The sequence below is a fragment of the Zerene cesonia genome, chromosome 6 (assembly GCF_012273895.1).
Source record: "Zerene cesonia ecotype Mississippi chromosome 6, Zerene_cesonia_1.1, whole genome shotgun sequence".
Taxonomy (NCBI): domain Eukaryota; kingdom Metazoa; phylum Arthropoda; class Insecta; order Lepidoptera; family Pieridae; genus Zerene; species Zerene cesonia.
This window is the reverse complement of record NC_052107.1, coordinates 2878005-2894349: the sequence shown is the minus strand read 5'-3', so window position 1 is coordinate 2894349 and position 16345 is coordinate 2878005. Positions and strand designations below refer to the sequence as shown.

General features: G+C 37.4%; 1 protein-coding gene across 1 annotated transcript in view; it reads right to left on the bottom strand.

The window, feature by feature from the left end:
• The window catches only part of LOC119840584 (histone-lysine N-methyltransferase 2C-like), a 38179-nt gene that overhangs the window by 18995 nt on the left and 2839 nt on the right, over nucleotides 1-16345 (bottom strand). Inside the window, exons 5-34 of the mRNA XM_038367271.1 lie at nucleotides 14864-15124; nucleotides 14504-14777; nucleotides 14045-14159; nucleotides 13737-13856; nucleotides 13213-13388; nucleotides 12611-12801; nucleotides 12169-12299; nucleotides 11629-11723; nucleotides 11287-11542; nucleotides 11035-11195; nucleotides 10492-10735; nucleotides 9872-10031; nucleotides 9496-9773; nucleotides 9020-9118; nucleotides 8480-8716; nucleotides 8116-8238; nucleotides 7573-7700; nucleotides 7068-7314; nucleotides 6682-6836; nucleotides 6409-6536; nucleotides 6165-6289; nucleotides 5878-6080; nucleotides 4941-5153; nucleotides 3392-3527; nucleotides 2718-2945; nucleotides 2187-2303; nucleotides 1610-1726; nucleotides 1115-1221; nucleotides 768-955; nucleotides 229-445 (exon numbers count right to left, since the gene is read on the bottom strand). Of these exons, the coding sequence (XP_038223199.1) occupies nucleotides 229-445; nucleotides 768-955; nucleotides 1115-1221; nucleotides 1610-1726; nucleotides 2187-2303; nucleotides 2718-2945; nucleotides 3392-3527; nucleotides 4941-5153; nucleotides 5878-6080; nucleotides 6165-6289; nucleotides 6409-6536; nucleotides 6682-6836; nucleotides 7068-7314; nucleotides 7573-7700; nucleotides 8116-8238; nucleotides 8480-8716; nucleotides 9020-9118; nucleotides 9496-9773; nucleotides 9872-10031; nucleotides 10492-10735; nucleotides 11035-11195; nucleotides 11287-11542; nucleotides 11629-11723; nucleotides 12169-12299; nucleotides 12611-12801; nucleotides 13213-13388; nucleotides 13737-13856; nucleotides 14045-14159; nucleotides 14504-14777; nucleotides 14864-15124 (5230 nt within the window). The remainder of the gene's footprint in view (nucleotides 1-228; nucleotides 446-767; nucleotides 956-1114; nucleotides 1222-1609; nucleotides 1727-2186; nucleotides 2304-2717; nucleotides 2946-3391; nucleotides 3528-4940; nucleotides 5154-5877; nucleotides 6081-6164; nucleotides 6290-6408; nucleotides 6537-6681; nucleotides 6837-7067; nucleotides 7315-7572; nucleotides 7701-8115; nucleotides 8239-8479; nucleotides 8717-9019; nucleotides 9119-9495; nucleotides 9774-9871; nucleotides 10032-10491; nucleotides 10736-11034; nucleotides 11196-11286; nucleotides 11543-11628; nucleotides 11724-12168; nucleotides 12300-12610; nucleotides 12802-13212; nucleotides 13389-13736; nucleotides 13857-14044; nucleotides 14160-14503; nucleotides 14778-14863; nucleotides 15125-16345) is intronic.

The following is a 16345-nucleotide window of genomic DNA, read 5'->3' as shown; positions in this document are numbered from 1 at the left end:
TGCTCTTTCACGCAAAAACTACTGAACCGATTGCAATTAAATTTGGTACGTAGTTAGCTGGACAACTGGAATAACATATAAGGAACTTTTATCCCGACATTCCTACGGGATACAGACTTACGCGGGTGAAACCGCGGGGCGCAGCTAGTTATATTATAAATTTAATTATTATAATATGTTTAGATATGAATAATCCTTACTGAACAACCTTTATTAATAGAATTTTACCTGCAAAGCAATCTGTTGGTTATGCGTAATAACTCTTTGAACGCCATCTTGAAACAATTGCCCCGGATTTTGAGTGTTTACTTCCGTCTTCATTTCCACCACTTCAGATTTAACTTCAACAAGCTCAGATTTAATCTCCGATTTTGCTTCAATTTTCTTTACAGCATTTTGCAATTCATTGCTCATTTTGTTATCGGATTTTTGGTCGCCGTCGTTCCTACGAAATTACAATAATTACATTACAATTAACAACAAACAAAAAAAAGATTGTAATCTCCAGTCTCCAATTCGAACAAATATACTTAAGTCCATCTTGAAGCATTAATATATTAATATAATTAATACTTCAAGATTGACTTTACTTCATGCTATAACAGTAAGGCATACAATATTTTGTATAATTATTATTTCCTTCTTTTTATAATATGAATAAATTGTATGTAGCCAACATTTACAATTTTATTTATTTATTTAAAACACACATATTACACTATAAACAATCAAAAATTATCTGTATTTCTCTACACCATTTCACATACCGCCTCGTATTTGTATTGTGATGGTCATCAGGTAGATCAAGCGAGTCTAAGAGGTGATCAGCCGCATGCAGCGCCGCCAACTCCGGATCCGCATACTCAAGTATATTGAACTGTTCCCCAATCTCAGCTGTCAGAGATTCTAGAAGCTTCTCGTCGTCTTCCGCACCCAGACCGGTTAGTATATCCACCTAGTGATATAAAGATATATTTATTACAAAGATTAATAACACAAAAATTATTTTTACGCTCAACTTAAACTACTTTTATGTTACTAAATGTGAAAATCAATTACAATATTATTATACTGCATTAAAAAATAATACTGGTCTGCAAATTTGTAACAATACCTCTCCAATATTGCCAGGGTCCTGTTCCAATTTATCCATATCGCCAATATCCATTTCATCACTACCTTGATCTGGACCACCATCCTCTTTGTTGTCTCCACTTGAGCCTAAAATAAATATCCCGCTTTATTCCCGTTATTTTCAATTCATATAGGTACATAAGAGGAATGAAATTCGAAAGGCGAATAAAATGTTGTTAAATATAACCGTGTTGGCAATTTTAATAAGCACAAAACCCATTGCAAGTACAGACTTTGGAATTATAAATAAAAATGCCAATTACTATCCTCCATTATAAAAACAAATTGATAATGTCTTAAGTCAACTTGTAGAACGAAAATGGAGTTAAGAGATGTAAGAAAAAAACTAACTTTAAGAAAGTTACTCATTAATTATTTCTCTATAGTCTTGAATTGCTAAAATCGCTCAAGGTAAACGATAAACAAAAATTTCACCATGGTGTAATAAATCAGAGAAAAATAATCGTGTACGAACTGTTGGATTGAGATTGGATATTTTGTTTCTGCTCCATATTCTGCTGAGCCGCTACATTGGCAATGTTTTGTTGGTTTTGATTACCATCTGGTGTCATAAGACGTTGATGCATTATCACTGTAGAGAGAATAATAGCGTCAGTTTTGCGTACCGTATTGGGATGCTAAATAATATAAATTCGACAAATAAACGAACCAACTACAACTATAAAAGATTTATTAAATAGTCAACAATGTACAAACATAAATAGTTGTTTTTCTTGACTGTCAGAACATGTATTACTTATTTGATTTTCACCATTCTAGTAGGAAAAAATTTTTGTCAGAATAAAATGCATAAATCCATAAACTAACTGTTTATGTTAAATTATACAAAATCTGTTAATTTTACCTAAATTTAATTGTTATAAATAATTGAAATAAGATAACTAAATCCTTTTTCGGACGCACTGTTAAGTTATATTTCTTCTTATTGTATTTTCTTAAAATGTTTATTTATATGTCACACATTAAATAAATGATTCTTTTTTCCTCTTGATTTCTACGAGTATTGCGCTATATACTAAAAATGCGCTTACGTTGGGGCTGTTGGTCCGCTCGGTGCATCGGCAGTGCGGGCGCGCGCGGACGCAACGCGTGTCCGCCCACCGGCAGTGGCAGCCGAAATCCGACGCCTTCACCCTCTTCGTGGGACTCTGTATCGAGTTAACATTATTTATTGTCTAAAAATACATATGACATTGGTGCTACCATGCAAAGGATTTAAATGCACTTTAATTGGATTAAATTTTAATTCATTGAGGAGCCGGGATAAATTATTAAATATTATCTTTTTATTCGTAATAGACACAATCTGTAAGAATTTCATATGAATAATATATAATACCTAAGATTTTACGCTAAATAATTTAATATGAGTCACAAATCTTGTGAAAAAAGTCTCTTCAAAGTATGAACTTAAAATAACAGTATATAATATTTTATATTATGCTTTTAATTAATTATTAGCAAGTAAATAAATGTTCTATATTTTGACGATTTGCGCTTTTAAAAGAAATCTAGTTAAATAAATAGATGTGCGAGTTTAAATTAAATATAAATGTACTGACGCGGCGGCCACATCTTCTCCGGATGGCGCTGCAACAACTCCCGCAACTGGCGATTGATATTATCGTCCGCGTTCGCATAGTGCAGCGGGAACCGTTGAGCGGGAAAAGCGCTTCGCGGCGCTTCGGGCGCGTTCACGGGCTGCGCGGCCGCTGTCAGCACTGTGGTGGGCAGCGGGCCCACCGCACCTGCCGGGGGGCTGCCATCCGTGCGCAATCGCTGCATGGCTGCTTGAAAATCGAATTCGGAACGTCAATTACAGAATTTGAGATGAATCAAAATTTATTTGGATGTAAATGAACAGAATTGTGTGAGTGTACATGATGTTACTTCTATAGATTTACATGTTGATTTTTAAAAATTATTTTATAACAAAATCCTATAAAATAAATTTCATTTAACTAGGAGATACTGAATCAAAATAAAATACGATTAAATATAGCTGCATATATAATCTGTCACAGATTGAATAGGCCAACGACGACTGAATCAAAAATAATATCGTCATAAGGTGTATTTCTTCTGGATTATTATTGGATTATGGTATTTATTTAAAAAATGAGGCAAGACAACTTTTACTAGAATTTGGTCTATCAACCCACGCCGAATTTCACAGTTGCCATGTGTGTACTATAGAGAAAGGGATCTCTATATATGACACATAATTCAAAGATACCTTGTATCCTCTGATCGTGTATGATCTGTTGTTGTTGTTGGGTCTGTTGCTGCCTCATTTGTTGCAGCTGCTTCCACTGCCGCTCTTGTTCTGCTTCACGAGCGCTCCTTTGTTGGTTACATGCCCGCTCTTGATCCTATATCATAAGTACCATATTAATTTTGTCCAAAAATATGTGAGTATACACAAAATATGCTAATCCAGAATTATCAGTTTCTATTATACCTTTTAGTTGACATAGCCTGTATCCACACAAGTTTAATTTTCATCTTGTCTACAGACTGCATGCTGCTATTCAATAATTTTAAAATTATTGTGCTTACTTCCAAAACCAATTAAAATTTGTGAACAGTAAGTTTACTTTACTGTAGATATAGAATTTTCTATAAAAAAGTGAGCATGCTTGTTGCATTTCACTACATTAAATACAAAAAAAGGCGTGGTTATTCTGTATGTACATTTATTATTGTTTGTGTTAAAGAAAGTCTTTTTGAGTCGAGTTAATAAACTTAGTATTTTCGATGTAGATAACCTATTTAGTACTCATGCATTTTTTCCAATAGAAATAACAATAAAGAAATAGATGTTGTAGTTCAATTAAGAGTTAACTGCGGTTTGAAACAAAAGATCTTCATAATGCATTTAATTATTCACAAAAAATTATGTACACAAATATATTTCACAATTGTATGACAATCGGAGAACTAATTAGTATTTGACTTAAAACTATATTACACTACAACCTCGCTTAAAACTAATACACAGCCCATACGAGCGTAACATTGCAACATAATATAACAAACAATAATAGTTAAAACTAATGTTAGAACTGTTAGCACACCACAACCAGCCGTTTCCAATATTAAAGCCAACACTACCAAGGCAAAGCGAAAAGAAAATAAAAACAACGTTACGTATACAGCGGACGAGAGTCCGGGAGGCGCATCGAGTGTCGGATGTCCTTCGATAATAAGCTAAAATAAAAGTAATCACACAGCTTACGACGCCATTGAATTACAGATATTTATTGGGACTGAGCGGAGAGGAGAAAAGGAAGGAAAGAAGTATGGTCGCTTAACAGAGTTCTTTTTACTTTAATATTTATTAAATTTTATTGCACATCTTATTTATGCTACATTATAACATTATAAATTCTTATGGAAATAAAATCAAAATATAGTTGTAATAAAAGTACAACTTCATCCAATCATTCTGTATGTCAAATATCCATTTCTTACAGCACATCAAAGCATTGTACTTATATTTATTAAGCTAACAATGCCACGCATAGTGTTTAACAATCAACGAAATTTTCAAAATACTACAAAAATAATTGAGAAATATCTATAAAGTGGGGAGGGATGGGAAGAAGTAGCGGAGGGAAGCGGCAAGGGAGCGGCTCGTGTGGGTCGGGTACCGTGTGCCGTGGTGCGGGTGCGTTAGCTAGCCGCGGCAGCGTGCGCATAATCTCCGACGGCGTCAGCACGCGGATGTGCGAGTCCGCCTCCAGGAGCCCGCCCGCTGTCACCGTCACGTTCGGCGCGCGCACCGTGCTCGCGACGCCGACGCCGACGCCGCCGACGCCGCCGACGGTGCTGACGTTGCTGACGCCGCTGACGTTGGGCACGTTCGCGGCGGGGACGCTGACGGCGCTGACGGGTGCGGTGGGCGCGGCTGGGGGCGCGGGCGGGGGCGGGGGCGGGGCCGCGGGCGCGGGCGGCGTGGTGCTCGCCTCGCCCTCCACGCTCGGCCCGCTCGAACTCTGTCGCCCGAACCAATTCGCTCATTACGTCGTCCAACGGGCCGCGGTCCATCGCGCGATACGGTGGACGTGTGCGCGGATACACAACAATATACACTTACGTCTATAGTTTTATGTATATACGATTCTTTATTGATTTGTTATAATATATCGGATACATACAATATTCTAACGTTTCTTACATACATAACGACAATACAATTTGTAAATATGATACATACATAATTATAATACAATGTTATTGTGCAATATTTAGGTAGATATAATAAATTCTCTTCCTACCCTGGTTCACCAAAACTTTATCTTAAAACGCACTTATACAATTGGTTAATATAAGAAGATAGATGAATGGCGGTAACTAGCCTGCTTATATTAAGAGCTAACCAACCGTCTATGATACTCGTGACTAGCTCCGGTTCGCGTGACCAAGCTGCGGTGACCGCATCTCACACCTTGTCCAGAAGTTTATACCACATTCAGTGAATAAAATTCACGATAATTATTTAATTAAAAAACAAAGCAACGAAATCAAAAGAAAAGGTCAATGTGGAATTTCACAAGCTTGTTCGGTGTGGTACCACTATGACTTTTCCGTTCGACTATTGCCCTTTTATCAAGAATCGCCGACTCTGGACAAGGCCATAGCTAATATTATAGGCACACGAATACACAAGTGTAAGTGAGTGTTAGCACAAATTGCAGTGAACACACACAAAGCACATACCTGCTGGGCTTTCTTCATCCGTATCGCGCTGCGGTTGTCCCTCGCCCTTTGCAGGTACGGTGCCTTTTGTTCCGCGGGCAGGGCGCGCCATTTCTTCAATATTTGCTTGCAACGATCGACCCAATTTGGGAATTCAGTTTTCCATTCCGGGTGATTGGTGTTTGCGTACAACACCGCTGATATGGTCGCTGCGGAGCCTAGACCTAGTAATAATTATCCGTAAACAATATTATTTTAATAATCTAAATTATAACGCGGAATTTCACAGGGGCTAAAATAGAACTCACTCTCGTCAGCTCGCATTTTATCAGCACTACGTTGGTTGTATGATGGCGGCGGCGCGTTACTTTGTTCAGGCCAATTTGTACCGGATCCGCTTTCTGAGTATAAAGGACTCAATGCACTGCTACCGCTGCAATGTTGACGTAAAACATAAATCATATCAACGATTAAGCTACAGCTTATTGGACTAAATATTTCGCATAGAAAGAATGCAGTAGATATAAGACTAAGTATAAAAAAAACCGTTACCTGCTTCCGAAATCTGTATGATGATATGGCGAAGTGTACTCCATAGGGCTCTGTAATTGCTGCCTCTGTTGCGAGTATGGCGTTCCGGCCATATTGTTTACATAAGAAACCGAAGATTCTTGAGATTCCTATAACACATATAAACTTGTTCAATTATTGAATAATTAGAAGGAAATGATTTCATTATGAATGTTAAAGAAATTTCAAAATATTCTAAGTATTATGATTATAATCTAATAAATCATAAATGTTTTTGCACAAAAATACTCTTACCTGCGAGTCATCTGTAAGAACACCCTTAAATATTTCATCCACATCATTGCTGTCCATGTCAGGTAGAGTGTCCCGCACCATTGCATCTAGATTCACACCAAGGAGGGACAATTCATCCTTAGGTGATATAGCTGGTTGGGATGTTACAGCGCTTTCTGTTTTGAAAATTTTTGATATAAATTATTCTAATGACCATTTGTATATTACCTATTATTAAAGTGGTTCCAGGAATCAGTTGTTTGTGTGAAATCAAATGCTTTGTAAAGACATGTAATTTGAATTATCGCCAATAATTTTAGATTCAAGTAAAATAAACCATAAACACGCGTTGTACAAATAGTACAGAAAATTGATATTACATTAGCTAATTAAAGTTTTAACAATACCAGTATTAGGTTCAGTTTTGGGCGGCATTGGGGCAACTCCATCAGTGCTTGTTGGCGTTTGTTCGATCTCTGCATGATGCGGTCCAAGTATAGCATTCTTGAGTGCTGTAGAGTCTTCGGTATGCTTCAATTGGCCATCCTCAGTACCTTCAGTCTTTATTTTTATGTTGCCATCGAGACCCATTGCATTCGTTAATTCATCCTTCTCTTCTTTAGGCTTGAGGGAGGTGAGCACTTCCACTTCTTCCTGTATCATTGAATAAACAAATTAGGTTTAGCAAGCTTGTTTTCAAATTGAAAACGATTTTTAGGCGTTTATGCAGAATTATCTGGTATATGTCTGGTATTGCATCTCCATAATTATAAGTGCATCATTTTACAACAATTTCATATGTAAACAATGTAAATTGCACAAGTATAATTTTAAACGAGTCCATTAATTATCTCACAAGTAACATCACATTAATCTAGGTTGGAGCACTAATGTAACGCAGTGCATACTAACCTGCGAGAGCGAGATGCAAGCGGCGGCGTCGCGGTCCGCGTACGCGCAGAGCGCGGCGAGCACGTCCTCGCCGTCCGAGTCCGAATTGTCCAACGCACCCAACTCTGGTGACCGCGCGCCTTCTTCACCTATTCAGGTGATACTCCCTCATTATTCACATACAGTTTGTATTCGTATTTAAACATGTTATGCCAACAACATGTTATATTAGTATATGCAGTAGATCAAAGAACGTGATTTGTGACAATATTATCATGGAAAATGAAAAGTGTCAAAGAAACTTAATTTTTTTTAGAATAGTTAAGAAATATGATTACAATAAAATCCAGAAAAAAATGAGTGAATTAACATAAAACGTTAAATAATATTTGCTGCTATTGTATCTAATTCTATTTGAAATTCTTTGTTGGAATAAAAGATATACATATTTTGAAATATTTCGTTTCTTTGATATATGTAATTAGATAGATTTAGTGAAATAGCTTAATAGTAGTCTCAAAAGAAAAAACTTTGAATATCTTGTCATTTACAATGTTACATTACCTGCAGGTTTGGTTGGCTCCAATAGATCCTTCCCAAAGAATGCTTCCTGCATGTACGAGGGAAATTGTTCCATCAGCTTAGAACGTGGTTTACGTCTGGGTTTTCGTTTGTTACTCGGCGATTCTGTTATAAATTACAAATAAAAAATATGAATTGCCCTTTCATGCATCTTTAAACAGAGCGTTTTAAAGCAGGAAATTATAATCATACACTATACTTATTTTAAAACCTCATCATGCTGTTGAATATACGGCATGAGGCTATATTATTTATTTTAAGCACAAAATGCATTAGCAATGCCCTAAAACCGAACTTCTTCTACTTGAAAAATAAGCAAATAAAAAAGAATCTAAAAACAACTCACCCCCAGAATGTTGAGTGCCGTCCCCCTCTTTCTCGTCGTCGTTCTGCGCCTTCGTCGTCTGTCTCTGTCGCACAACGAACCCGCCAATGCCGAGCTTGTTGAGGTTCCTCTGTCTTTTCCTTCGCAGTACTGTGAGCCCCGAGTCGGTGGTGTAGATAGTGAATCCCTCGGGGACCGGCCCATCGTTCGCCACGTTCCATAGTATGCCCTCTTTGAGGTTAGCGTTTGCAGACAAGCCTAGTTGTATCGAGCGTAAAGGTGGATTAAATAACCCAAAGGGTTCTAAATCTACATTCAACAGTGAAATATGTCGAAAACACTGTACGTCTTAATAATTTTAATAAATCAAATAAATTTCTGGGTTTTGGAAGAAAAAGGTGAATGTTTTGATTAAACAAAGAATTTGCTTTTTCTTTTCATCATAAATTGTATTCACATTTATTTATTTATTCCATGATCGATCAATTACATCGATTACAAATTAGAAATTTAACAAAATTTAATAATCTTGAAAAATAAATAATAGATGTTTTCCCATACCTGGTTCTTCCTTAACTTCAGCAGTGGTGTCGGGCTTGATGTCATCACCCCCATCTGCTTCTGAGTTCTGAACCACTGTTTCAATAGATGCCATTATTTCTAATCCAAAAGCCAGCGTCCAACAAAAACACCCACATTAGACAAACATAATATAATACTTATATACTAGATATTGGTAAACATAACAAATATACATAATAATAATAATAACATGTGTTGTAATAGGATACAACTAAATAATAACCCCATTTAATAATAGAATATAATGTTACATTTAAATGTTCCTAATTAACAAAAAAAAAAAAAATAATAATAACGTGAATAACAATTCATGCAATTGTTTATGTGTACTATCAAAGCTACCAACCATTAAGACTAATTCTCGTATAATGTACCGTATGTGTTCGTATGTAATATCTCGTATGTGTTTAAATACATTTAAAATAAACCAACTCTTATAAGACTACATTACTCACCGGCGTCCTTCTCCGTATTCTCGTGCTTGAAGCGCCTCTTGCGGCGCGTGTGCGTAACTCCCAACTCCGCCTCCAGCTGTTTCATATGGTGCGCCCCTCGCTGGGACAGACACACGTCGTCCACATAGTACTCCCCAGCTAGACCTAAGGCTAATGCGGTGAGTCGTCCCGCGGGTTTCACCGAGCTCGACAAGTTATGTGAGGAGCTTGCGGGCTCTATGGCGCGCGCCAAGTGCGGGGGGGGCACGTCGCGACCGCGGCACAGCCCACATTTGTATCTATAATGAGAATTGCGATTTGGTGGTATTAGTAAAAAAATATATAACTGTTATATGAATTAAAATTTTGTAGTTCGTCACAATAATTGCATACTAACCCAGCACGACAGCACAGCTCCGCGTCAGCCTCAGAGCGGATGTTATCGCAGGCGGCGTGCAGCCAGCGAGCGCACGGCACGCATTGTATGATGAGCTCGCCGTCTGAGTACGGCTCCGAGCACACACAGCACATCACCAGTGAGGCACACGGCGCACATTCTGTGCCAGACATTTTAGTAAAAAATAATAATAAAACTCTAGATCTTCATAATACTACATTTATTAAAAAAAAAAATAAAAAGAACTCTAGACCTTAGTTGTCATTTTTATAATCTACTATATAAAAATAAGTCGGGTTTTCCTTCCTGACGCTATAACTCCAGAACGCACGAACCGATTTCCACGGTTTTGCATTCGTTGGAAAGGTCTCGGGCTCCGTGAGGTTTATAGCAAAGAAAATTCAGGAAAAATTTCAGCAGAAAAGCAGGGAAAACGAAACCATCTATCTGGTGGCGAAACGGAGTTTGCCGGGTTTGCTAGTTATAATATAGAAATAAGACTTGAAACTGTAATATAAATGGACTAACTAAATAATCTGTCAAATTTCGAACTAATTACAGCACCCCTAAAGGCCTTACAACATACGTAATCCATCCCCTGCAGCAGCTGCAGCGCTTACCCGTATAGTTGTCGCACCACAGCTGCGTGTCCCGCGTGCCGCACACGAGGCAGCGGCGGCAGCGCTCGCAGCGCCACGCGCCGCGCGGCACGTCCGCGAGCTGCGGCCGCGCGCAGTACGTGTGCCACGCGGTGTCGCAGTCGTCGCACAGCACCAGCAGCCCCTCGTCGCCGCGCGAGCCGCACCCCTCGCACACCGTGCAGTCCAGACAGCGCCAGCCCAGCGATACTATCACTTGCGACACCTGGCGATTGTAAAAAAGGGAAAATTCTATATTTTGTCATTCTAGAAAATGAATTTACGTGGTAATTAATTAAATGTACAATTTATTTATTAGAACTGTTAGATATTGAGTTGAATTTGAAACCTTCTTTTATTAAATGAGCCGATTATGTTTCAGACATTATATAAAATAATGTTAATAATAAAACTGGTCAACGCACTTTAAATAACACAAAAATAATTTATTGACAAAGACAATGTAGAGAGAACATCTCTCAAAAATGCATATTTAATCAATTTTCATAAAACTTTTAAGCTTACCTTTATATTAACACAATATGGATGATATGTCTGTCCGCACTGGGCGCAAGCAATTAGGCATCCTTCAGAATCAGTTCCAATAGCACCACACATCACACATAAATCTTGAGTCAGTACAAACTTGTCCTTACTTGAACATAGAACTAACTTGTTTTCAACCCCTGTAAATAAAATGGATAGAATATAATAATGAAATTTAATAACTTTCATGTTGATCTCATGTAATTAAAAAGAATCAAAATGATTTATTACCTGGATCATCTTCAGGAGTCTTATTATCTGGAGCCTGTGGTCTCTGGAGACCCAATCCTGGTACCCCGAAAACACCCCTCATTTTCGGCTTCGATCCCCTCTTTCTGCCAAACTCAAGGACTGAGCGTTGTCGTTTCTGAAAGCCCAGTTTACCGGCCGGTGGAAACCCACCCTTCAATTTGAAACCACCAATTTTCTTCTTTGCAACCTTAGATGATACTGAGAATGGTTTCCCTTTTCCCAATCCTACATCCGACTATGAAAAAAAAATATTATGAATTAACACACAGATTTTATTTATGTCATTAAAACATACTAATAAATATATCAAAATATTACTACCTTAAGCTCTATTGCAAGAGGGTCTTGTTCTTGTGAATTTTCGTCTCCAAATGATGAATCTTGTGATGTAGATGCCATGTTGTCCTCTTCAAATGCTACAAAAAAAGACATTTCATGAATATTTGAAGTAACCTCTAACTGATATTATACATTTTTTTTTTTTTTTTATGTTACAGTCGGCAATGGAGCTGGTGGGACGCCTGATGATAAACGCTACCACCGCCCATAAACATTTGCAGAGGCGTAAAGTCGATTACAGACCTTACGCCTCTATAAATGGATTGCCGACTTTAAATTGGGAAGGGATTAAGAAAGGATTGGCGAGAGGAATAAAGGAAAGGACTGGGAAGGGGAAGGAAAAGGATATGGGCCTCCGGCTCCCCCACTCACCGAACGAAACACAGCAGAATGCTATTTCACGCCGGTCTTCTGTGGGGGTGTGGTACTTCCCCGGTGCGAGCTGGCCCAATTCGTGCCGAAGCGTGCTCGACTACCACATACATATATATACATAGCTATTGTAAAGTAATATATACTTACATCCTGACTTAGATGCCATCTGCATATGTGCTTTGCATAATGGGCATGTGTATTCATATGATGGATTTTGATCCTTCTTCTGTTTGTACTGTTGTGGATCTGCATCCGGATCACACATTCCGTGAACAAATCTATTGGAAAAATGAGAACTTAGGATTAGCAAATAAATGTATCCTAATCAGGAAGTAAATTGGCATACCCTTTGGACAGATTCTTGAGGAGAATATTTAATTATCTCAATACAGCTTACAAAAATAAGACCTGGATTATTAGGCCTATGCACACAAGTTGTTCGCCAAAGAATTTGTGGTCTTTAGATTATAATTATAAGATATAATTATTTAGATTATTATTTTATATAAGATAATTTACATAATCACAACTGGTCCAAATGTTACAGCAATAAAATTTTCAAAAGATTCCATGTTATTTCCAAACTCACCTCCGACAAGCTGTACACCGTATCATATCGCGATAGGCGGCGGCTCGGTACGCCCGCCGACACAGCGGACAGCACGAGCCCTTATTCCGTTGCTGGTAGCACGAGTCGCACACCGTATAGTGCGCGTGCCAGCGGGACGATGGGCCGGCGCCTGGCGACCGTGACCCGCAGTCGGAGCACACACGGCAACACTGTTATACATGCTCTGAATTAAAAAACTGTGAGTACTAATCACAGGCGAGACTGCCGATCCACAAAATTGTGAATTAAATTAACATTTTGTAGATGTAATCTTTTGCTTGATTGATAATGAGCAATAGTATTTGCTTTTTACCATTATCCTTAACATATAATCAATCAATTTATAAATTTCACATTCAATGGTAAATGTGGACCAAAGAAGTAGCTTTAAACATTTAATGTTCGATGAAAGAAAAGTTTAAAATTTATTTAAAATAATAAAAAAATCACTAATTTTTTTAACAATACTTATTTTCCTATTTGAAGCAATCACGAGCTTTCACACTTTAATTCAAAGTGTACTAGCACCAAAGAGGTTTGGGCACGTCTGCACATCATAATATGACGCTGGTCGATCTCACCTTACACTTCCAGCCGTACTTGGGCACGGTGGCCATCACGGGCCGCAAGCACATCGCGTGGTACAGCTTGTCGCAGTGCTCGCAGGTGACGGCGCGCGACTCCGCGCCGCCGACCGCCTCGCCGCGACACACCTGGCACACGCGGCACGAGCGGCACGACCAGCCCGCGCGCACTCCTAACGATTTATGCGTATAATTCATATTTCATTTCATATACTCGTCTGATTTTTTGTTCTTGGACCTAATTAACTCTGCTCTGGCCAAGTTGGATCGGGATAAAATGAGATAAAAAACAATGACTCCAAAATAGTGCAGCTTTATATTGGTGCTGGATTTTCAATCAGAATTTTATAAATTGACAAACAAGCAGATCTGTCAATGATTTATATACACAATTACTATATAACTGGAAAACTATTTTTATTCTTAACAAAAAACTAAACTGCTTTGGGAATACACTTTATTTCGAAAGAATCTGTTTAAAATAAGTTACATATTTAAAAAAAAAGGGGTATTAAACCTACCTGGCAACTGGGCAAGTCCCACACAGGTGCCATGATAATGTCCTCCACAAATTACACATGTCATGAGGTTAGACATATCACCTATTGTGCGACAAGTCCTACAATCAATATCAGCAGTGCCTGAAAGAAACAGGAATTTCTTTATAATTATTAACCAATAATACTCAAAGATTGCCAATCCCTTTTTATAATAAAATTACAAAGTTGCACTAATTTAATACAATTTTTCTACACATAAAACCCATAGAAACTTCTATTTATATTAATTTTATTTTCAAGTCAATATGCATTATATAGTTTCAACTTACACACAAGGGGTGCTTGATATAAATGGTCTTTACAGAATGATGATTTTGTTTGAAAGTCCATAAAGCCTCCAGATGCCAGAACACATGGCAAATGGTAATATTTACTACAGCTCATCTGAAATTAAGAAATTAGATGTAAAATAATATCACAAAATAATGACATGGAAGTTACTTCCATACTATATCTGAACATTAAATACTTTTTAAAGTAAATAACAGTAATTACCATGCAATATAAATATTCTTTTGAGCCCAAAACAACAATAACAAATTTTTTAATGATACACCAATATTAGGTTTAAGTAAATATTATAGACCACATTTTATTTGAGGCATGTTTCCGGGGGATAAAAAATGTTTTTTACTAAAATAAATAAAATATTGACGCGACATACATCGAAAGTCGTAAAAAATCATGTCATGAAGTACAATAGTAAAAAAATATAACATTATCTTAACCTTGCAGGGTATACTAGCACCATGGCGTTGGCAAAATGCACACTTTCTCAAAAGCGCTGCTGATACAATTCCTCTGACTCTAGCTTCTTCCAATTGATCTTTATTGTCTTCTGAACTAGAGGCTGCGACTTCATCTTGGAAAGGTGGACTGAACTCAAGACAACAACGATGAATGTAAAGCATTCCTGAAGATACCAGTGATGGCAAATCAAGTGCATCTATATGGCCGATTATTGACAATTCATCTGTATGTTCCATGTTGTATAATGGTGTCCTATATTAAATAACAAATTATAGTATTAAAAATAATATCTATATAGTGTTGTAAGGATATATAAAATGCATTGATGTAATACATACTTGCATTTGTTGAATGACTTTTGTCTCCTACTCAAAGGCAACAGAGCTTGTTGTTGAGTAGCATCCATAATTTCTAATGGAGGTGATGCCAAGCCAGCTGGCAAATTAGTTGGTGTTGTTGGTGTAGGAGTACTTGGTACTGAAGTTACGGCTGGTGTAGTGCTACCATCCTCCTCAGTGCTACAAGCTACTTGCTTCATCTCTCCTTGACCTAGCTGACTGCGCTCACTCAAGTTACACAAGGCACATACTTTGCCAGGCCTAAAAAATTATTCATACTTAATAAATAATAGTTTAAATTTCTGAAAAACAGGCCTTAAAGATGTAAGCAGCTAAACTCAAACTCAAACATTTATTCATTCAACTAGACTTAATATAGAAGCACTTTTGAATCGTCATATTACACAGTTAAAAACAATTACTAACGGTTCGGAAGGCTGTTTCTACAGAAAAGAGCACATAAATTATACATATACTAGCTGTGACCCGCGGTTGAAACCGCGTAAGTCCGTATCCCGTAGGAATATCGGTATAAAAAGTGCCTATGTGTTATTTCAGTTGTCCAGCTATCTACGAAGCAAAATAGTATTATTATTCACCAATAGATGTCAGGAAAAAAAAAACACGAATAAAACACGAATATGACATTTTCTAAAAAAAATTCCTAGCTATATCGATTTATCGCCCCCGAAACCCCCATATGCTAAATTTCATGAAAATCGTTGGAGCCGATTCCGAGATTCCAATTATATATATATATATATACAAGAACTGCTCGTTTAAAGGTATAAGATATATAGAACGTATGGCACTTTTTTGCAATTCAAATATAGTTTCAATATCTGCTGCCCTGCCCCATAGCAGAATTCCATAGGACATCATGCTATGGAAGTAGCTAAAATAAACCAGTCTAGAATCTACATCGGTGAGATGCCTTATCTTACGTACTACATAAGCGGATGAACTGAGTTTAGCAGCGGCCGTATTAACATGGGCTCCCCACTGTAGTTTAAGCCAAGAGATACAGTAGATTTAGATGCGTCTAATACCTCTCCATTTAAGGTAATGTTTCTTTTCAACTTTTTTACGTTTGGAAGTATAAATTCAACACAATTATTTTTTTTAGCAATGAATAATAAATTATATACTTTAAACCAGTTTGATATGTGTAAAAGAGCATTGTTTACTTCGTCAACATTTGGGTTATGTCTATCCACATTAAATATAAATGAGTTATCATCTGCAAACAGTACTATTTCACTCATGCTGCTAATAATATGGCAGATCATTGATATATAAACCAAAAATAAAAATCCCAAAATGGATCCCTGCGGAACACCAATGAGCTAAACCTTTGATACCATAGAAATGCAGTTTCCATAACAATGTGGACTGTTCTACACGGGTAAATACTTTTGAAAGATCGCAGAATATCCCCAAAGCATTCTTTGAGTTTTCCCATGCTTTATATATGTGGGCTAC